This window comes from Bos mutus, chromosome 1 (assembly GCF_027580195.1).
Source record: "Bos mutus isolate GX-2022 chromosome 1, NWIPB_WYAK_1.1, whole genome shotgun sequence".
Classification (NCBI taxonomy): domain Eukaryota; kingdom Metazoa; phylum Chordata; class Mammalia; order Artiodactyla; family Bovidae; genus Bos; species Bos mutus.
In genome coordinates, this window is record NC_091617.1 from 2,165,802 (window position 1) to 2,188,412 (window position 22,611).

Below are 22,611 nucleotides of genomic sequence, written 5' to 3' on the forward strand. Positions count from 1 at the left end.
CTAATAAAATTATTATCCATAAAGTTGAATTTCCATAGTAACATTAACTCTCAATGAAAATATATTTCAAAAAACAATGAAACCACATCATCATCACAGATGGGTGTTGGAAGTTTATTCATAGCGATTTAGCATAAACTTTGTATTGAATGTGAGTTTTTTAAGTTCATTTGATTATCTGATAGAACTGGGCATGAACCAAACTCATCTGCTAATTCAGTGCAGTTCTCCATTTTACATATCAATACTTGCATGGATGAAATAAGTTGTATTTATAAAAGAACTTATTTAGCAGAGAGTTTTTTAAAAAAAAAAAAATTTCATGGTACTTGTTTAACCACCAGAGTAACAGACTACACAAAGCTCCTTTTTTTATTTTTTGAGTATGTATACTTGACCCCTTCAGAATGAAGAATAATTGAGACAGGAAACAGGGGGGGCATTCAAAGTAACCATATTGCTTTTTGTTTGTTCTGATTATTCAGTGGGCTCTCTCTTTCCCAGGTGAAAACAAACGGAGTCTCCGCCGTCAGACTGGACTCGCCATTAAAGAGTGACCCATTTGAAGATTTGTCATTGAACCTGCTTGCTGTATCAAAGGCTCAGCCATCTGTTCACACCCCAAACCCAAGGGGGTTGACGCCGTTGCCTTCTGCAGCCCCAAGTAACACCAACACTCTGAGTTCTGTAAGCTGCATGCCGACAATGCCTCCAATTCCAGCCCGGAGTAAATCCCAGGAAAACACGCGATGTTCCCCAAACCCGTTCATCCCAAGCTCGAGCAGCACAAATCCTTTCACCGACAGGACCGCCGCTCCTGGAAACCCCTTTCGAGCTGAGTCTCAAGAATCAGAGGCCACTTCATGGTTCTCCAAAGAAGAGCCTGTTGCTCCGAGTCCATTCTCTTCGCTGAGGCCTCTGGATCAGAACAGTAGCAAGCCTTCATCCTCCCTGGATGGGTTTAAGGACAGTTTTGATCCACAGGGCCTGTCTGCACTAACAGTCAGCAACCCCAAAGGATGGGTAACCTTCGAGGAAGAAGAGGACTTTGGTGTGACAGGGAAGTCAGGGTCCACTCGCCCAGACGTTTTCCTGGGTAAGCAGCTGAGCTCGTCTCCTGGCTCCAAGGTGATGCTTGGTGATGACTGGGGTAGGAGTACCGATGTGTCTCTCTGTGTGTTGCCAGCAAGACCACCACCCCCACCGCCTGTCCCTCTGCTCCCACCTGGCACCACCCCTCCCGCAGACGCTTTCACAGCCCTGGCCTCTAAGGCATCACCCACGCTAGACTTGACAGAAAGATAACGTCACACAGTAGAGAGTCCCTTTAGTTTTGGCAGGGTACAGCCAAAAGATTTGGGCATTCGTTATTCATGATGTGCAATAAGTAATTGTTAAGTGCACTGATGTTGTCATGAAATACCACTATTTAATGTGTACAGAGTTGGAATATGTGTATATCAGAATTAAGGAAAATTTTTTCTCATTATTAACTGGAATTTTGGTGTGTTTCTGTTTGGATAAATAAGAGAGAGTAGAAGCCATAAAAAGTGCTCAAAGCTATTTTAGAAAACAGTCCTCATTTAGAAATTCTTCATCAGTCTCCTTTAGAGCATCTCACAAAGCCCAGACAACTTCTAGACGACATTGCTGCCAGCCCTTTCCTACTTGTCAACAATTGGTATCTATAAGTATTTACCAAAGAGCCGTCAAAGGTATACTGGAACAGAATTTAGAAAGACATTGCTTAAAAAAAAAGTGTATACACACACAAACACACAAATGTATACACTTACATACTGGTAAAATACATCACTTAAATTCTAGGGTATAAGTCAGACCAAATTTTTACCTAAAAGTTGTAACAGAGTTCTCTTTTCCATATAATCAAATGGATGGTTGAAAATGAAATTTGGACATTTCCATTATCTTTCTTTCCAAATCTAGAGTAATCTCACGACGGAACCAGAATTTGCCCCGTTGCACACCCACCCCTTCTGACACACACACCACACACCCCCTTGTCACTCTGGTCCCACACCTCTGCCTGCTTTTCTGGGGGAGGAGCTTCTTGCAGCCGGAAGTAGCATATTGTGTGGACCGACCCCCCTGTCCTTTCAAAACAGCACGCTGGCTACAGATAGCAGGGAGGCACGTGCCACCAAATTCAGTGAGAAGTAAATGGGAGTTCAAGGTCCACGGAGGTGTCCGAGGATGGCCCTCCTCGCTTCTCTAGCTGGTGAGCCGGGCAGCCCCGACCCCGGGGGCGCTGAACTGGAATCTGCTGCGTGTTCTCTCGCCCCATCTGTGATGCTGCTTTATGTTCTTAGAGGCTACACCTCAAATTAGCTGTGGATTTTGTCTCCTGCACTGCCAGTATGCAGCTGATCCTGCTTTTGATTAATTTTATGAAGACGTTGATGACTTATAGAGAATGTAGTATTTTGATATCATTGAGGAAATCCCAGTCAGAAAATTCCTGGAGCAATAGTTGTTTTGTTGTTAGTTTGAAATCACTTTTACCCATTATATTAGCGTTTTATACAAAGAGTTGTAAATGTCACCTGAATTCCGTTGTCCACATTTAACCTTTAAACATGTGCATTGGGGGAATATCAGAAAATGGAGTTCACGACTAAGAATACATAAGATGTAAAAAAGCACAGCAAGCTGCATCGCACTTAACCACATAAAGCAAAACTATTAGGAAAAAGCACTTTTCTAAATGCTCAAATGTTATCAGAATACTATATTTATAAAAGTAATTCTCTCTCTATTAACAGCCAGGAATTGCTGTTAGAAATAACTCTCGTGAGTTTTATATTGTGCTTTTGGGGGGGGGGTCTAATCATTTCAGCAGTAGTATATTTTAAACAGCAGTATTACTATAAGCAATGTGCTTCAAAATGTGAATTAACTTGTTGAAACTGTGGCTTTAACATCTGTGTGATTAGTGTATATGGTATTTGCTCTCCGTTAGGAAAATAACTCATTATAAACTTTAGTGCGACTGCAGTTCTGTGAGCAGTGTTTCCTATTGAATAGAAACTACTGTCTAAAATACACATATCAAGCAGCAGCTCAGCCTTTATCAGGAAATTCTGCTGATACTTGGCAAGTTGCTGAAAAAGTGCACAAAGTTATGACAGACAGTTAAAGGTACACTGCAAATAACTAGCCATTATTCTACATATTATTACAATATGGACCAGTTCTGTTAAAAGCAGAGCAGAAACTAGACACTAAGGATCTCTCTGTGAGTTCTTTGTTCTCTATAGTAGATTGCTGTTTATAGGTAAGAACTTTATTGCTTATGTGGCACACAGTATTTATAACTATGTACTTTATAGGAGTACAGTATTAAAGTCAGTGGCATATAAACACTGAACATATCCTGTGAAATTTGCTGTCATATGAAATAAATATACCTGTCTTTACCATACTGACTGCTTTGCTCAAAAGGGAAGAACTTTTCTCAGCTATTTTCCTTTAACTTTACATAGATGAGTTTGGCGATATTTGAGGATTAATTCTTACTGTCAAATCAGTTTTGTTTTTTTTTTCCAAATCAGGTATTTTAATTCAAGATGTTATTCTCATCCATTGTATTTCTCTGTGTGATTGTTGTTCAGTCACTCAGTCATGTCCAACTCTTGGCGGCTCTATGCACTGCAGCACGCCAGGCTTTCCTGTCCTTCACCATCTCCTAGAGCTTGCTCAAACTTGGGTCCATTGAGTCGGTGATGCCATCCAACCATCTCAGCCTCTGTCTCTATGTGATACTTCTGCTGAAAGTAGGAAGCTATTCTCAAATTACTAATTGTCATTAAGAAGTCATATGCTTATTCTGTAAGAAAGGCCCTCATTCAACATCTTGCTGGCTTGAAAATAACACAGGAGGCATGAATGATGATTTTCTGACCCACAGCAAAAGAAACAGCTGGGGGGTGGGGGTGGGGCGGGTGAGGGGAGCAGAGGGGAAACAGGCTAACGAATAGCCAGACAAAAGAAGAGATTGCCTTAAAAGACCTAAAGTAAGAGACTGAGGCTGGTGTTCCTGTGAGTATTGCCTTTTTTTCAGATTGCAATTTCAAACAATAACCTTGATTCTTAAATAATTCAATTATGTTCATTAATCTCTGTTTAAGAAGTTACAGATACAGAATAATAGGCTTTGTAAAAACTTTTTATTTTAAGGTAACTGTAGATTTGTATGGGCTTCCATGGTAGCTCAGACAGTAAAGAACCTGCCTGTCAATGCAGGAGACAACAGGTTTGATCCCTGGGTCGGGAAGATCCCCTGGAGAAGGAAATGGCTACCCACTCCAGTATTCTTGCCTGGAGAATCCCCTGGACAGAGGAGCCTGGCAGGCTACAGTGCATGGGCACAGCATAGCAACTAAACAACAACGTGCAGTTGTAAGAAATAATACAGAAAGATCCCAGGTATCCTTTACCCAGTGGTAACATTTGCAAAACTATAGTGCAGTACCACAGCCAGGACTTTAACATTGATATAAAAGATGATTCCATCTCCCTGAAGATCCTGCGTGTTGCCTTCTCCCCACTTCTCTCCCATCCCATGCCCTTCTCCTGTGTCCTTAACTTCTGGCAACCACTAATCTATTCTCCATAATAGATTCTGTTGTCCATATTCACTATGATTTTGCTACTTGAAGAATGTTACATAAATGGAATCATGTGTGTATAACTTTTTTTTTTTTTGACTTTTTTACTCAGCACAGTTCTCTGGAGATTCAATAGTGTGTTCCTTTTTATTGTTATATAGTATCCCATGGTATGGATGTATCACAATTGGTTTAACCATTTATTCATCCACTGAAGGACATTTGGGGTGTTCCCAGTTTGGGACTATTATAAATGAAGCTGCTCTGAACACTCATCTCAGGTTTTTATGTGAACGTAAGTTTTCATTTCTCTGGAATAAATGACCAGGGGTACATGCTGGGTCATAGAGTGGTAGCATGCTTGGATTTTTAAAAAGCTTCCAAATTTTCTGCTAGAATGATGGAACCATTTTACATTCCCATCAACAATCTATGAGTGACCCACTTTTTCTTATCTTTGCCTGAATTGCATCGTGGCTTTGTCTTTACCCTAAGAGCTAATGATGGTGAACATGTTTTCATGTGCTTATTTGCCATCTGATGCCTTTTTGTGTGTGAAATGTGTCTTTTGCCCATTTTCTAAATAGATTGTTTTTTAACTGTCATGTTTTGAGGGCTCTTTGTATATTCTAGAGACTCCACCTCTATTGAATATGTGCTTTGTAAATATATTTCTCTGTCTATAGCTTATCTTTCAGCCTCTCCACATGATTTATAGCCAGATCCTAAGCCCTGCAGGTCCACAATTACCAGCATGAGGTGACACAGGAAAACCAAACTCATGTACAAAGCAAAATGCCACTTTATTAATGTTAGGAAAAAAGTCTGACCACATCAAGATATCAAACGTGGAAAAATGGGAACTCATACATTGTTGGTGAGAGGGCAAATTGGCACAGCAATTCTAGAGAACAATTACATAACATCCAGTAGGACTTCCCTGGTGGTCCAGTGGTTAAGAATCCACCTGCCAATGCAGGGGGACATGGATTCAATCCCTGGTCTAGGAAGATTCTACATGTTGCTGAGCAACTAAGCCCATGCACCCCAACTGCTGAACCTGAGTGTTAGAGCCCATGCTATGCAACAAAAGAAGCCACACCATGAGAAGACAGTGCACCACAGCTAGAGAACGCTTTCAGGGAGCAACAAAGACCCAGCACAGTCAAAACATGACTAACTTAAAAAATACATAAATAATGTCCAGTAAGGTTCATATATTCTATCACAACAAATTTGACTTGGAGAGAAATTCTAGGACAAGTGGAGTAGGAATGCACATTGTTTGTAATGGTGAAAACTGGAAAGAAACTAACCCTCAAGAAGGGGATGGAGTGACATATTTCTGGTGGAATACTATGTAGTAGTGAAAATAAGTGAGTGAAATACTAGTAAATTTCAGTATGGAACCATAAAGCAAGGTACAAAATAGTACAGTATGACATTGTTCCGTTCAGTCGCTCAATCGTGTCCGACTCTTTGCGACCCCATGAATCGCAGCACGCCAGGCCTCTCTGTCCATCACCAACTCCCGGAGTTCATTCAGACTCATGTCCATCGAGTCAGTGATGCCATCCAGCCATCTCATCCTCTGTCGTCCCCTTCTCCTCCTGCCCCCAGTCCCTCCCAGCATCAGAGTCCTTTCCAATGAGTCAACTCTTCGCATGAGGTGGCCAAAGTACTGGAGTTTCAGCTTCAGCATCATTCCTTCCAAAGAAATCCCAGGGCTGATCTCCTTCAGAATGGACTGGTTGGGTCTCCTTGCAGTCCAAGGGACTCTCAAGAGTCTTCTCCAACACCACAGTTCAAAAGCATCAATTCTTCAGTGCTCAGCTTTCTTCACAGTCCAACTCACACCCATACATGACCACTGGAAAAACCATAGCCTTGACTAGACGGACCTTTGTTGGCAAAGTAATCTCTCTGCTTTTCAATATGCTATCTAGGTTGGCCATAACTTTGCTTCTAAGGAGCAAGCGTCTTAATTTCATGGCTGCAGTCATCATCTGCAGTGATTTTGGAGCCCAAAAAAATGAAGTCTGACACTGTTTCCACTGTTTCCCCATCTATTTCCCATGACGTGATGGGACCAGATGCCATGATTTTCGTTTTCAACTAATGTCATCTTCGTATGACATCAGTTATATAAAATTTAAAACATACCAAACAATGTTCTCTATTTGTTAGGGATACATATGTGTGTTATGTATGTATGCTCAGTCCCTCAGTTGTTTACAACTCTGTGACCCTATGGACTGTAGCCCACCAAGCCATGGGATTTTCCAGGCAAGAGTACTAGAGTGGGTTGCCACTTCTTTTTCCAGGAGAAGCTTCCTGACCCAGGATCGAATCCACATCTCCTGGATCTCCTGCATTGCAGCCAGATTCTTTACCTGCTGAGCCATGGGGGAAGTCCCACATACGTGTGTTAATGGTATTAAAACAATTTTTTTTCAGTACAGTAAAAATTCTTTTCCTCTCTGGTTGCCTGATATCTAGCAGTCAACATGAGTGCCCCATTAATTATCTGTATTGGAGTGTTTATCACTACTAATGGATTGCTTCAGCAGATACAAATGCTTATAAGATGCCCTTTACCCTAGAAAGGAAACAGTACCTAAAATATTTAGATAAGCCAAAGTACATAGGAACACACAGATGTCATATTTGTCTTCAAATTCAGAACCCACTTGGGTGACAATACAATAGGCTTTGGCATGATGTATGATCACTTAAACTACAATGAAGAAAAGCTACACACAAAATTTGTATGACACGGCCTGGGTGAGAAGAAAAGGACCTTAAGAAAGCACAGAAAGGACTGCAATGTAAGAATACAAAGGCAAATAGCAGTGCTGTCAAAGATTAAAGATGGTGCACGTGTTCGACCTGTGACAGAGTAGTTAATGGGCTTCCATGGTGGCCCAGTGGTAAAGAATCTGCCTGCCAAGTCAGAGACCCTGTTCAATCCCCGGGGCACGAAGATCCCTTGGAGAAGGAAATGGCAACCCATTCCAGTGTTGTTGCCTGGAGAATCCCTTGGCCAGAGGCTGGTGGGGTACAGTCCATGGGGTTATGGACACAACTTAGCACCTAAACAATAGCAACAATGTAAAGTCGGTAAGTACAGAACTGGATGACCAGTACAAACATGGGTTTTCTATTCTTTTCATTCCTTTTACATTTATTAAAAATTATACCCCGAGACCCTGTCTGTAATACATGAGTGTGTGGATAAATGGTTCTCACTACCTAGAAGGCTGTATATAGCAAGTTTTAAGCAGGAGTGGCCTGATGGATACTTAGTTGGATTCAGGAGAAAATCGGAGGAGGATCCTACAGCCAGCAGTCAGGAGGTAGGTGAACCCAGTAGACCCCTTTCTCCCTCTGGGTAAAAGACATTTGCCAGTCTGACCAGTACTGCATGTTCCAGGGTCTGAGTGATCCCTGCCCTGACAGTACTAGAGACGAAAACACACCTATCTCCCCGCTGGGCGCCATCCCCCTTCTATCCAGTATCATTCTAGCAGTCTTCACATGAGGCTCTGGGTTGCCTCGACGCATTCCCAGGCCTACAGTCTCCCACTTTCTTCCCTCTGCCCGGGGAACTTCAGGGATACAGATTTCAACGCAGGGAGTCAAAAGTTTCAGGTACACGGAGTGCCAGGTGCTTGTAAAATTCAAATCAATTCGTATTCGGCAACGGCCCTTCCAAGGAGACAACCAGGGGTGAGGACCTTGCACTACTTCGATCGCTTTGCAAGCGCCTCGTGCGTGAGCAAGGACTCAGTGCAAATGTTACCCATCCCTTTAAGACATTCCTTGACCATCCTATCTAAAAAGTCAATCACCCTGTTTGTTTTTTTACTTTTTAAAATCTGCCTTATCCGTTTATGTTTGCTTTCTTGTTGTCACTTACATTGATTATAAGCTCCGTGAGAGCAGTGACCCTGGACCTGCCGCCCTGTTTGGGAATAAACAGCGCCGCCCACGACTGCCTTTAATAAGAATTTTGCTGGACAGTGAATGACGACAGTTTGGGGAGCGTCGTTCCGGCGTCAGCCGCGCCAGATACACTAGACTTGGGCATCCGAATCACCCCGCATGGAGAAGTACGGGCACGTTCCCCAATTCCTCAGGCCTGAAGACCAAAGAACCAACAGCCGACGGTCTCTCCTCAGCCGTGCGTCACGGCCTCTCTCCTCAGCGCTCCAGACCGGAAGCAGCCGGAGGCGTTTCCGGAAGTGGAGACTGCGGAAGGCGGAAAGGCTGGCGAGGCCTCGAGCGACGGTGGGAACACTGCTGTGGGGGCTTGGCGTCTCTGGGTGCCCGCCACCCCTTCCCATTCCCGGTCGAGCAACCTCCCTGCGCCTCCCCTCCCAACTCCCTGGATGGAATCTCGGGCCCCCGGCGAGACGACCCAGCGGCCAGAACTCCCCTCAGCCGGCTGGTCGGTTTGAGGGTTGCCACGGCAACAGCCACTTCCGGGAGCGGGGTCTCGGCGAAGTCAGCTCCGGCGGTGCGGGGGCCGGTCCGGGAGCCTTTGCTCGGCTGCACCTACTGTCCCGGTAGTGGAGGGAGGCCCGGGTCCCCGCGCACCGTAGCTTCCCCAGCCTCAGGGTCTGCCCTTGAGCCGTGGGCCCCAACCCCCGCCCTCAGATCGCGTTTCTCTGTTGCTCCTGGCAGCAGGCACTTCCGAGAGCGGGTACTGTTTCCCCCTAGTCCCCTCCCTCTCCCCGCTCCCAGATCGTGTTTCTCTGTTGCTCCTGGCAACAGCCACTTCCGGGAGCGGAGCCGTTTCCCCCAGTTCCCCTGCCCAGTCCCAGCACCGCGAACGCTCGAACCCGGGGTTCCGGCCTCCCGGCAACCGTTGGTCGGTGATCTTCGCTGTCCGCCCACGGGGGTGGGTGACCTCAGGCCGCTTGTCCCGGGCCTTCCGGCGGGGCTCCCGCAACCACCATGGTTCTGCTGCACGTGAAGCGGGGCGACGAGAGCCAGTTCCTGCTGCAGGCGCCGGGGAGCTCGGAGCTGGAGGAACTCACTGCGCAGGTGGCCCGGGTCTACAACGCGCGGCTCAAGGCGCAGCGCATCTGGTCAGGTGCGGCCCGGCGGCTTGGGGCCTGGGACGGGAGGAGAGAACCGGGCCCGCGGGGACGGGGTGAAGTTGGGCGGGACCCGCCAGGCCTACTCGGGCCGGCTAGGGGCGACCGAGGGTCAGGCCAGTGAAGACTTTGCGAAGACGCGCAGCTGCCGGGCTTGAGATGGGGACCACGGGTTTCCCCAGAGATGCTTCCAGGAGCGACTGCACCGCGTGGGAAATCAGTCCTGAATATTCAGTGGAAGGACTGATGCTGAAGCTGAAACTCCATTACTACCTGATACAAAGAACTGACTCACTGGAAAAGACCCTGATGAAAGATTGAAGGCGGGAGGAGAAGGGGATGACAGAGGATGAGATGGTTGGATGGCATCACCGACTCAGTGGAGATGAGTTTGCGTAAACTCCGGGAGTTGGTGATGGACAGGGAAGCCTAGCGTGCTGCAGTCCATGGGGTCCCGAAGAGTTAGACACAACTGAGCGACTGAACTGACTGCACCGCGTGGAAGGGTGCTCGGAGCAGACGGGACGGGCCGTTCCACGGCCTGGGGAGTCGGGATTGGGCCTCTAAGCAAAACAAACCGACCTAAGTCCCGAAACCGAGGAGGGGGGAGGGGGGAGACGGGAGGTGGCACAGGAGAGAGCCGAGAGCCTGGACCCCAGAGCAGGTGTAGGGGATCTCCACAAGTGTGAGAGGTGGGACGATCCCCGGGCCGATTTTTAAGAGTGTTCTCTTTTGAGACTTTGAAGATAGAGCAGTCTCCGGGGGGGTTTGGGGCGGGTGGGAGAGCCACCCAGCTTTGGGATGGTTTTCAAGGGCGAGAGAGACTCGGCGTTCTTGCCTCCCTCCGTGTTCCCTGCTCTCGGAAACAGCCTGATCCTCGTGTTACAGTGTTTTGGTCACTGCCCCCCGCCCAACCCCCACCCCCCCACCCCCAACCCCGGAGCCGTGACGGCCAATGCAACTTTCCACCGCGCGGAGATGTTCCCTGGCAGTGCCGTCTAGCAGTGGTAGTTGCTGTAAGTCGTGTCCGACTGTTTGCTACTCCGTGGTCTGTCCACGGGATTCTCCAGGCAAGAATACACTGGAGTAGGTGGCCGGTATCACAGGTGGCTGTTGAACACCGCCAAGACACTGCATTCTTTATTTCAATTCATTTAAATGTAAATTCTAGCGGTAATGTGCCTGCCAATGCAGAAGACTTAAAAGCCACAGGGTTCAGTCCCTGAGTTGGAAAGAGCCCTGGAGGAGGACATGGCAACCTACTCCAGTAATTTTCCCTGGAGAATCCCATGGACAGAGGATGCCTGATGGGCTACAGTCCATGGGGTCGCAAAGAGTCGGACAGGACTGAAAGGAGTTAGCACTCAGAGCCTCCTGAAGCTCCTAACTGTTGCCTTAGGCAGCACAGTACTTGACAGTGTGTTAGTCCAGATGTGATCCACGATGTGATTGTTTGATTTTTGTACCATAGTGTACTCCTTAAGGATCATAAACTATCCATTCCTTAAGAACTCATTTGTGGGTCATATGTATCGTTTCTTAGTAAAATTTACCTACTCCAGACCAAGCTCAATTAAGTGTTATTTTAAAATCAAAGCATCTGGGGGGAAAAGGGCCTCAGCTTCTTTTTCTGTGAAATTATCAATTGAAATGTGGTGCTGATTGTTCAGAGTCTCATTAGTGAATGGGAAACCCATTCATTTAATCTGTGCTACCTGTTCAGTCGTGTCTGACTCTTTGCATCCCCATGGACTGTAGCCCGCCAGGCTCCTCTGCCTATGGAATTTTCCAGGCAAGAATACTGGAGTCGGGTGCCATTTCTTCCAGGGAAATCTTCCCAACTCAGGGATCCAACCCACATCTGGCAGGCGGATTCTTTTCCTAGTAGCTCAGATGGTAAACCATCCGCCTGCAATGCAGGAAACCTGGGTTCAGTCCTTGGGTTGGGTATGTATTAAACTTCTCAGTGAATTTCAATTTATGCTTCCTGAATGCCAGGAGGTATAACATAGCACAGAGGATTGGCGCACAGAAACTGCAGCCTGTTTCCGGTGGGTGAGCCCCCAGACTCTGCTTCTGTTGATCTAGGATGCATCGGTGCGCATTTGTCAGAGGTCAGGGACAGGTATGCCATAGCAAGTGACATCTAAGTGTCTGCTAAATAAAATAGCCAACGGGCCCCTGACCTCTAGGAAGTTTCCATTCCAGTGAAGTGTAAGGTGTTATAATAATGACTGTGATGCATATTGTCTAATTTCCTCTTGTTTTTAAGAAATGGAAGAATTAGCAGAACATGGTGTATTTCTGCCTCCTAATATGCAAGGACTGACTGATGAACAGATTGAAGAATTGAAATTAAAGGATGAATGGGGTGAAAAGTGTATCCCTAGTGGAGGCTCAGTATTTAAAAAAGATGACATTGGACGGAGGAATGGACAAGGTAATCCAGCATTTTTCTTCTCTGCACATGCCTGAATATAACAATCAGTGTGAAAACAGTCTTCAAGTTAAAAAACTGACCTCAGTATTTCTATTCAAAATTACAAAAACTGTACCATATAATTCCTTGTTGTTGTTTAGTTGCTAAGTTGTGTTGAACTCTTTTGGGACCCCATGGACTGTAGCCTGCCAGGCTCCTCTGTCCATGGGATTCTCCAGGCAAGAATACTGGAGTGGGTTGCCATTTCCTTCTCCAGGGGATCTTGCTGACCCAGGGATTGAACCCTGGGTTTCCTGCATTGCAGGCAGATTCGTTAGTGTCTGAGTCACCAGGGAAGCCCTTATTGACTCCTTATAGCAAAACGCTCGGAGAAAGCGATGGCACCCCACTCAAGTACTCTTGCCTGGAAAACCCCATGGATGGAGGAGCCTGGTAGGCTGCAGTCCACGGGGTCGCAAAGAGTCAGCGACTTCACTTTCACTTTTCACTTTCATGCATTGGAGAAGGAAATGGCAACCCACTCCAGTGTTCTTGCCTGGAGAATCCCAGGGACGGGGGAGCCTGGTGGGCTGCCGTCTATGGGGTCGCACAGAGTCAGACACGACTGAAGCAACTTAGCAGAAGCAGCAAAACACTAATCCAGGATGAATTAGATGGAAAAGAAGGCATCTGTCTTCTTGCTCTTACTAAGTTTCAGCTAGCTTTTAAATGTAGTAGATGAACCACAAGAAATTACCAACTTTATAGGCAACAAATAATTGAAAATTGGCATTTTCATATCGTTCAATCTAATAGTCTGAGGGGATAATCATTGAAAATATATCACAGGGCATGTTTTGTTACAGTTTGTACATCAGAATTTATTTAGCGATTGTGTGTGGAAAGAGGAAATAAATGTCAGCCCAGTGGTCTCCACTTGAATTGAGGACAGGCCGCTCTTGTACAAAGCAGTTTAGGACAGGCAGAACTGAAGAAATTAGTCTCCTTTTAGTATATGGTTGTTCGTGTGGGATTGGAGGGGAAAAGGGATGATAACCTATTTTGATACCATATCCCTTTTAACCTGCATAAAAAGCTCCCTTTAAAAGATTATAATTGATCAGTTAACAAACACTTAAGTACCTATTATACCCTTAAAACACTCTTAAAAGCAAAAGAAAGAAAGTGTCCATGCAAAAGAAAGCCTTTGCATACTCAGAAAAAAAAATTAATACTGAGGATAATAGGAATTTCTATTAATGGTATTTATTTTGAACTTTAACCTAGAAAATAATAATGGTTGTCTTCCACATCTTTTCATACCTAAATCCATTCTCAATTTGGAGAGATTTTTTTTTTTTGGCTTTTTAGCTGAAATTGCATCAAAGAAATAAATCATGGTACTTGTAAAAACAGTTAACAGAACATTACCAGTTCATTATTCATCTTTAAATCAAGATTGTGTTAATCACTTTGTTTTAGTACAGTTTTGTATTTCTAGTATTTTCAATGACTAAGTACCAGTGTTATTTATTAAGGGTATCAAGTTTGAGAGATCTAACTAATAACTAACTTCTGACGTCCAGCTTTCCTATGTCCTTTGCCTGGATCCATTCTTGTACTTTCTCTCATCTCACTTCCTCCCGACTCAGACAGAAGGGGTTACGAAGAATCCTAAAGATGGCTGTTTCTCTCCCCCTTCCCTTTTTTTATTTTTAGCTCCAAATGAAAAAATGAAGCAAGTTATAAAGAAGACTATAGAAGAAGCCAAAGCAATAATATCTAAGGTTAGCTTTTTAAATGATATTCTAAAACTTGTCTTTTGAAATACAAATTCCAGTTAATGGCTTCCAGAGTTATCTGCCAGCCAGCTTTTTTTCATTCTTTCTTTTTCTCTCTCTTTCTCTTTCTGTCTGTCTCTCTCCTCCTCTCCCACCGCACCGGCCCCCCGCCCCCTGACCCTTCCTTCCAGAGGCAAAGGAAACAAACATGTTTAGAGTGGGCCTTAGCTTGTTTTTTTCTTTCCCTTTCTTTCCCGCAATCCTCTCAGTTTCTTCAGGTCAGACAAAAATGGTTATTGGCTTGTGTAAATGTAGTTCAAACATGAATTGGTGCTCATATGCTTTTTTTTTCTTCTTGTTGAGCTGTAGTTGATTTACCATGTTGTGTTACTCTCAGGTACACCACCCGATTATAAGTTATTATAAGTTATTACAAGATACCGAATATAAGTCCACGTGCTATTCAGTAAATCCTTGCTGCTTATCTATTTTATGGGTCGTAGTCCGTTAAGAACTAAAGAAAGACGAATAGGGCAGATGCGAACCTTGTGGCCGCTCACTGGATCTGCAGGATCTGATTGACACAACACGTGTGTATTATGAGTTAGCTCTTTGTAATTATCTGAAGTACTTACACACAAAATACTTCATTGAAGGAGAAACATAAGTCAGACTGTTGACAGGCATAGGCTGTGAGTCTGGAGGACAGTAATTTAAGGATTTTTCAGGAATTGAGTGGCTTTTATTTACGTGTTGCTGATGATCGTTGCCCCACCCTCCCTCCACCGGGTTATCCAGGGTCTTCTTCCTGGATAACTGCTGCTTCTCCTGTTCTGCCTAGTGCTCTGGATATCATTGTGATTCCTAAGCCAGCGAATCCTTCAAGTGATTCAGGGGAGCATGCTTTTCTGCCTGTCAATATAGGAAAGGCTTCGGTTCGACCCAGGGTTTACAAAATGCATTTGGTTGCAGAGACTTTTTTTTTAAAAGGATGAATGTGAAAGTCGCTCAGTCATGTCCAATCTTTGTGACCCCCTGAGCTGTAGCTTGCCTACAGGCTCCTCTATCCATGGGATTCTCCAGGCAAGAATGCTGAAGTGGGTTGCCATTTCCTTCTCCCAGGGATCTTTCCAACCCAGAGATCGAACCTGGGTCTCCCGCATTGCAGGCAGACTGTTTACCGTCTGAGCCACCAGGGAAGCCCAGAAGGATAGATAATAACTAGTAACATGTAGTCAAGTTGGCCCATCCCAGAGCAGATTAGGAGAGCAGTGGCCTGGGCCCTGCTCTGCCCACTCCACTCCCCAATGCCTCCTCCTGTGGAAATCCTTCCTATGCGTTTATGTCACTTATTTCCTTTGCCTGTGTGTATTTTTATGTTGTCATTTCATAGTTTAGAGACAGCTTTCACAGGTCTTCCAGTCACTTTTCTGCAGCAGTTTGCCCAAAGTGGCAGAGCTTGTGGGGCCAGGGCTCGATTCTCACCCAGGGCCCTTCCGCGCTGCCCCCACATGTAGCCGGCCTGGCTCCCACCTCCCCAGACCTGCCACGTGGGGGGCAGCTAGCCCCATGGGTCAGAACACGCGGCAGGTAGGTGGGTGCTCAGATCCCAGCAGGCCCACCGTCCAGCCCCTGGGCCCCGAGCCTCTGCCTCCATCACTTAGGTTCCTCCGGGGGAATGTGGAAGGTGGTGGGGCATCCAAGCTGGGGCCCCTTGAGGGTGGGCAGTGACATCTGTGCACTCCTCCCCGGGACCCACCCTCAGCCAAGAGCGGGAGCCCAGGACCACAGGGAATCTGTCATCCTGAGGCCGCACCTTGACTTTGTCTGTCCCCTGCCGTGGCACCTGGTCAGGACCACTGCCCTTGGTATCAGTGGAGCTTTTGTAGAAAGTGACCCCCTGGTGCCCCTGTCTGGGCATATTGGTGGGGGGGTGGCGTCCTGTGGTCGGGACCACTGCCCTCGGGTGACCCCGGGGCTGGTGGACCCTCGCACCGCCTGTGGGCCTGGGCCCCTCCTGGGGAGGCCCGATACATGTGATGGGGGTTTCTGACTTGGAAACAATTTCATAAGCCATCCTGGGAGTAGGTAAGGCAAGAGAGGCCCCCAGAACCTCAGGCCCGATCCTCCCGGGTTTCTGAGAACCTGGCCGCTGTTTTCTTTCCCCCAACAGACATGACTACCTTGGTGCCCCCAGTGGCCCCCAAGCTGCAAATCCAGAAGCCTCTCCCATCTGACTCCTGAGTCACGCCTGACTTTGCACCACGTCCACGGGTCTCCTCTGTCCTGGCTCCCTCGCAGCTTCTGGTTGCTGTTTTCTCTTCATCTTGCTGCTTAAATCCAGTGTTTCACCAAGTGTGTTAGCATCAGCTCTCTTCTCTTTCTGTTCTTTCTTCCTTGTCATTTTATCTTCTCTGCCAAATACCAGCTTCCACTCTCTACAGATAATTCTCCAGTCTCTGTCCTGTACCCCAGCACCCTTGTTTACTTGCAACCTGGGTTTCTTTCACCTGGAAGTCCAGCCAGCCCTTCAAACTCAAGTTTTCTAGGGCTAAACTCATGGATTCCTCTGCCGTGTGTTCTGTAGCCGGGAGCTGGCCCTTCCTGCAGACTTTTCATTTCTATTAACACAGCCGCCAGTGTATCAGGGTTCCCTTCGTCACTGCCTCTCTGTCACCCGAATGCTTTGTCTGGTCCCATACCACCCACTCCCACGATGCCTCTTGAATCCCAACTGCTCCCCTCGTTTCCACAGTTACCACTTTACTTACAGTCCCCCTGATAGTCTTTGTGTTCAGACGTCAGCTTAGGGGGCCTGCAGTTCAGTTCGGCTCTAACACTGACTATCCAGCGCTCGCGCAGACACCATGCTAAAGCATGAGGTCCCCGACCAGACTTCCCTGGCAGTCCTGTGGTTAAGACTCTGCGCTTCCAAAAAACAAACAAAAAAAAAAGACTCTGCGCTTCCCCTGCAGGGGGCATGGGTTCGATCCCTGGTTGGGAAGCTAAGATCCTGGGATTCTTGCCCTGTTCTCTGCACTTCACCCCCTCGATGCCGCTCATATTCTGCGTTATCGCCGAGGCTATGGTGGCTGTGGCTCAGCCCCACAGACAGATCAGAATCACTTGGGTAGCAACACCACCTGATTCTGTTTGCTGGCGTGGGTCTTGTACAAGAACCTGATTGACATCTGTTGAGTTGATTGGCCACATCATAGATAACAGTGCCCGCAACCACTTTCAGAAACAAGTAGAAGCCAATGTCTGCATGACCATGGAGATGGTGAATGACGCCTTGGACCAGCTTCGAGGTGCCGTGATGATAGTTTATCCCATGGGGCTGCCGCCGTACGATCCCATCCGGATGGAATTTGAAAATAAAGAAGATTTGTCAGGGACTCAGGTATGTGGGTGGCTCTTGGGGTCTCTATAATGTGAGTTCATGCCTACCCCCGCCCCAGGGCAGAAGCCGCTCATATTTGACCTCATATTTGTCCTGATGTAGTTTTTGCTTCATACACAGCTTTCTATCTTGCTAGGCTCGGCTTCAGAGCAGGGTTGTGAATTCAGGGGAGGACCGCAGAGATCTGCTCCTGGTTGAGGGCTTGGCGCACACACACAGGAGCGGCAGAGGAGGGAGGAGCTGAGAACTTTTCCCGTTTGCTTTGGGAAATGGGAAGCACTGGGAAGCCAGGAACCTCATTTTTGCCTGTTTCTGCCAGATGTCTTGGTCCCATTGATGGAGTTTTGTGTTCTAGCCTTCCCTCTTGCTCCTGAATATTTTCTTAGCTTTATGATCCACTTTCGCTCATTTTTCTCATTTATTCCTTACCCTGTGGGGCAGTATCTTTTCCTCTGAGCCATCTTACATAGGAGGGGGATGCAGAAGCAAACTGACAGCCCCGTTATACCCACATAGGTCCTCCTCAGCTTATGATGGGCTGTGTCCCAACAAGCCTAACGTAAGTTGGAAATATTAGATTAATAAATTGAAAATGCATTTAGTGCCCTCAATATCATAGCTTAGCCTCACCTGCCTGAAATGTGCTCCAGAATACTTACATTAGCCAACAGTTAGAAAAAAATCATCCAGCACAGAGCCTATTTTATAATGTGATTTACTAAATACTGTGCCGAAAGTGAAAAACAGAACTGTTATTTGGTACAGAATGGTTGTCAGTGTATTGGTTGATTACTCTGGTGATCATAAGCTCACCGCCACGGCCCAGCATCCCAAGAAGATATCACACTCTTATCACTAGGCCAAGAAGAGATGAAAATTCAAAATTTGAAGTATGGTTTCTACTGAATGTGTATCCCTTTCACACCATCACATGGTCAATAAGTCACAGATGAAATTGTCGTGAGCCGAGGACTTTTGTATTCGAGCACCCAGCAGGATCCCCGTTTTCCTCCCTGGCCGTAGTCTAAAAATCCATCTCAGAGGGACCTTACATCATGCATGGATGAGGGTGCCAATGAGATAGGATACCCCCACTTCCCAGAGCAGGAAGTTACCCGAGTCAGGGCGCTAGTGGAGACTGACCGGGAAGGTGCCCAGGTGAGCGAGGGCGGTGAGTGGGCAGGGAAGCTGGTGCTCCCTGGGGGGCGAGAGGGCAGGGCGCCGGAAGCCTGTCCCTCACCGGGAGGGGCACTGACCATGCCAATGCCCAGGAAGCCTTAAAGCCCGTTCTCAACCGTGGCCCCCAGGCAGGGCTCAACGTCATCAAAGAATCAGAGGCACAGCTGTGGTGGGCAGCCAAGGAGCTGAGACGTACCAAGAAGCTTTCAGACTACGTGGGGAAGAATGAAAAAACCAAAATCATCGTCAAGATTCAGCAGGTAAGCGCTTTGACTTTAATGTGTCACGGCTGGTTTTTTTTTAACTTACTTTCACACTGGTAAAAATTTACAGTAAACCTGAAAGATTTAAAACTCCCGATGCAGGCACTCTAATCCTGTTTGGTCCAAGCTTAAAACTGTCCTCTATACGGAGCAACGAAAACTGGAAGGAAAGGGAGATCAGTTGACAGTATCTGGAGTTTGTTTTTTCTCAGTTTAAAAAATATATTATTTCCTTCTGGCGGGGCGGTGTCTTCATTGCTGCTCAAGGGCTTTCTCCAGGTGGGCTGAGCAGGGGCCCCTCAGTGTGCTGTGTGGGCTTCTCTTTGCAGAGCAGGGCTCTAGGTGCTCAGGCTCGGTATTTGCAGTATACGGGCTCAGCTGCTCGTCAGTGTGTGGAATCTTCCGAGACAAGGCGTTGACCTGTGCCCCTGCCCTGGCAGGCGGATTCTTAACCTCTGGACGACTGGGGAAGTCCTCGAGTTCCTTTTAATTGAGGGGAAAGGAGAGTGTACCAAGATGATTTTAACTTTAAAAATAGGGCTTACAAGTAACTCAAACGTTTCTCGAGATGAAAAATATAGCCCCGAGCACTGGTCTCAAGCTTTTCAGAGTGCTGATGGTCTGTGAACGAGGCGGAAGGCTGGAGACCTGTAAAGGCCTGGTGTAGAGCTGTGTGCCTGCAGGTTGCTGTGTCCTGTGCTCTCTCCTAAACTGTTCTCTAAAGTTCGGGGGAAACAGGGTGGCCTCCACGATTATCACTACCCCTTCCCCACTAGACCTGCAGTGGCTGGCTTGGGAATGGCTGTAACCAACATGCACTCCCCAGCCTCCACTGTGAGGGCCCAGAGCAAGAGTGAGACTCCTTGACGATTTGCTTTGGATGATGAGAGATACATGACCTGTTTCAGATCAGTTCAGTTCAGTCGCTCAGTCGTGTCCGACTCCTTGTGACCCCATGGACGGCAGCACGCCAGGCCTCCCTGTCCATCACCAACTCCTGGAGTTTACTCAAGCTCATGTCCGTTGAGTCGGTGATGCCATCCAACCATCTCATCCTCTGTCGTCCCCTTCTCCTCCCGCCTTCAATCTTTCCCAGCATCAGGGTCTTTTCAAGTGAGTCAGCTCTTTGCATCAGGTGCCCAAAGTATTGGAGTTTCTGCTTCACCATGGCCTTGTTTAGCCATCCACAAAGGACAGTTCGGGCTTTGGGCTTCCCAGGTGGCAGAGTGGTAAACAGTCTGCCTGCCAGTGCAGGAGACCCAACAGACAGGGGATTCCATCCCTGGGTCAAGAAGATCCCTGGAGTAGGAAATGGCAACCCACTCCAGTATTCTTGCCTGGAGAATCCCAGGGACAGAGGAGCCTGGTGGCTACAGTTCACGGGCTCAAAAAGAGTGGATCCAGTGGAGCACAAAACAACAACCGCAGCAGCAAAGGCAGTTCTAAGACGTGAGCTGTAGCCTCCCGGGTCAGCCACAGAAGGCCTTCACCCACAACGCGCTGTCCCCTCGTCTTTTCAGAGGGGCCAGGGAGCTCCAGCTCGAGAGCCCATCATTAGCAGCGAGGAGCAGAAACAGCTGATGCTCTACTATCACCGAAGACAGGAGGAGCTCAAGGTACCGTGGGACCAATGGGTTTTCACCAGAGCGGACACTTGGGGTGTTCACTCCTCTCCCCGATGCCTCACCTGGGGCAGCTGGGGGCCATGCGTCCTGCAGGACATGGCGGGGGGACCTTCTGAGCTGCAGCCTCACCAAGGCTGTGGGGGCCCTGCCAGTGTCCCTCTGCGTTAGAGTCTGGTGGTGTCCTGCTTCTCTGGGGAGGCGGGGAGCAGGGAGGTTGGTCGTGGATTCTGTAGAACACTTTCCTGGAATGCCCTCCTGAGCGAAACCCATGTGTTTCTAGAAACTGGAAGAAAATGATGACGACTCCTGTTTAAATTCTCCGTGGGCAGATAACACTGCTTTGAAAAGACATTTTCATGGAGTAAAAGACATAAAGTGGAGACCCAGATGAAGTTTGCCCGTTGACGAAGCCTTCCGAAATACTAGCTCACCGTTCTTTAGGTAAAATGACAATAACCCTAGCTTAAAACAAGACAGCTGCGCCCTTTGTGAACGTTGTTGAAATCTCTAGTTTTCCTTTCAGTTTGAATTTTTAAAAGTGAGTTATTCAAGGTTTTGGAACGTAATAAACACATCCTCAAAAGAATCTGGCTAAATTATTTTTATAATCTGTCCACTATTTGAGGCTTTTCTTTGGCTAGATACTGGAGGTATAGTTTCCTTTTTCTTCCCTGATTGTTTGATTGTACATTCTCAGGATGTTGAAGGTACCTTTTCCGCCACAGTGAGTCGGGTCCACTGTGATACTTGGCCATCAGTGGCCACTAGAGGCCGCCCGATGCTGAGTCTTGTTTCAGAGACGGCCGTGATCAGTCAGAGGGTCTAACCGTAGTCTCCCAGCTTCAAAGCCCCCGGATGATAACCTGGCTGGCCTTGTCTTCCAGGTGTGAAGGCCGCTCCTTTGAGGGAAGTTGGGTGGCCAGAGCAGGCTAGCCTTGAAACGGGACAGATCCCTGTGTCATTTCTGGGCTTTTCCCGAAACCGAACACAGACCCTGGTGACAGACGGTTGTCCCCGTGGGCTCAGCCTGCAGCTCCCAGCGTGCTGAGCTTGGCACCTAGACTGCCGGAGGCGAGCCATGTTGGCTCGGTGGCCATCCAGCCACAGGATGCCCTGGCTCACTTGCCATCCCGCCTGGCTTTCTGGTTCACCTTTTTGAGTTTTAAATTCTCCCAACTCATCTCTGCAAGTGTGGATGCTTCTGCAGCTCAAGGACACCTCTCAGGCTGTGCCGCCAGGGGCGGCCCACACATCTGGTCCTGCTTCATTTGGCCCATAGAGGACTCTTCTCCCAGCAGGAGGAAAGGCATCGTGCTCACTCCGAGGAGGAGCTAAGTGACACGGATGCTCCCTGCCCTGGTCTCCCTTGTGCCCACTGCTGTGCTAGAGCCCAGGGCAGGAGCCGGGACCCTCAGTTCCCAGGCCTGGTCCCGTAGTGTTAGGCAGGGACTGGCCAGGTCTGCCCCTGCCCTTCACACACCAGCGAGGCTCGCTCAGACTCTTGTGGGTTGCCATCTCCTCCCAGAGCTGACTACCTACTCGCATTTCTGCTGTTCTTGAGACTGCATCTTCTAAAGTGGCTTGTAACTTGGCTGTACCTCACTCTTGATTGAGTGTCAAATTTTGTATAATCAAGTTTGCATTGGTTTTCTTGTTGACTTCCATTCTTTTAATTTTTATTGAAGTATACTTGACTTACCAATGTCACTTTTAGGCGTAACATTCATTATGATCTTAAACGTCTCCGTGGAGAGCTTGTGTCCTCAGATGATATAAAGTTTGCAGTAAGATCCTGTGACTTCACTTGAGAAGCACCCGCTCTAATCAATGTCTAGTTGATGTGCAGGCATGACAGCCACGCTCGACTTGCAAATAAACGTTAAGCCACATGATCACAGTAGCTCTTCTTAAGAATCACTGTTTCCACGTCATTGTGAATTCTGCACTTCCCTGGTGGCCCAGTGGTAAACAATCTGCCGCCAATGCAGGAGACACGGTTCAGCCCTGATTCGGGAGGCCCCGTGTGCTGCAGGACCACTGGGCCCAGGGAACACAGCCGTTTCACCTGTTGCTCTAGAGCCCAGGAGCGGCATCTGCTGGGCTCACATGCCCAAATGCTGGAGGCCACGCTCCCTAGAGCCCGTGGACCTCAACTAGAGAAAAGCCAGAGCAGCTACGGAGACCCAGCACATAAATAAAACTATCAAAAAA

At 47.5% G+C, this 22,611-nt stretch overlaps 2 protein-coding genes across 7 annotated transcripts in view; both read left to right on the forward strand.

Moving 5' to 3' along the window:
- Positions 1 to 3,945, forward strand: part of SYNJ1 (synaptojanin 1) — a 91,462-nt gene extending 87,517 nt beyond the window's left edge. For 5 of the 6 annotated variants that reach the window (XM_070367063.1, XM_070367071.1, XM_070367076.1 and 2 more), the window contains one exon: positions 505 to 3,945. In XM_070367063.1, coding sequence (XP_070223164.1) covers positions 505 to 1,305 — 801 coding nt within the window. In that variant the 3' untranslated portion in view covers positions 1,306 to 3,945. The remainder of the gene's footprint in view (positions 1 to 504) is intronic. The other variant, XM_070367094.1, reaches the window with a different exon arrangement.
- A 4,937-nt stretch (positions 3,946 to 8,882) lies between these two features.
- Positions 8,883 to 20,986, forward strand: CFAP298 (cilia and flagella associated protein 298). Its single transcript, XM_005893340.3, has 7 exons — positions 8,883 to 9,726; positions 12,003 to 12,170; positions 13,869 to 13,936; positions 17,175 to 17,333; positions 18,641 to 18,772; positions 20,296 to 20,391; positions 20,681 to 20,986. The coding sequence occupies exons 1-7, from the start codon at positions 9,588 to 9,590 to the stop codon at positions 20,789 to 20,791; spliced, it is 873 nt and encodes a 290-aa protein (XP_005893402.1). The 5' UTR covers positions 8,883 to 9,587; the 3' UTR covers positions 20,792 to 20,986.
- The last annotated feature ends 1,625 nt before the right edge of the window (positions 20,987 to 22,611 follow it).

Bases quoted from the DNA above. Each gene is read 5' to 3' on its own strand.
- CFAP298 (XM_005893340.3), top strand. From the start codon at position 9,588: ATGGTTCTGCTGCACGTGAAGCGGGGCGACGAGAGCCAGTTCCTGCTG. The intron at 13,937-17,174 runs GTTAGCTTTTTA...AACCACTTTCAG, and splicing joins CCAAAGCAATAATATCTAAG to AAACAAGTAGAAGCCAATGT. The intron at 17,334-18,640 runs GTATGTGGGTGG...CGTGGCCCCCAG, and splicing joins AAGATTTGTCAGGGACTCAG to GCAGGGCTCAACGTCATCAA.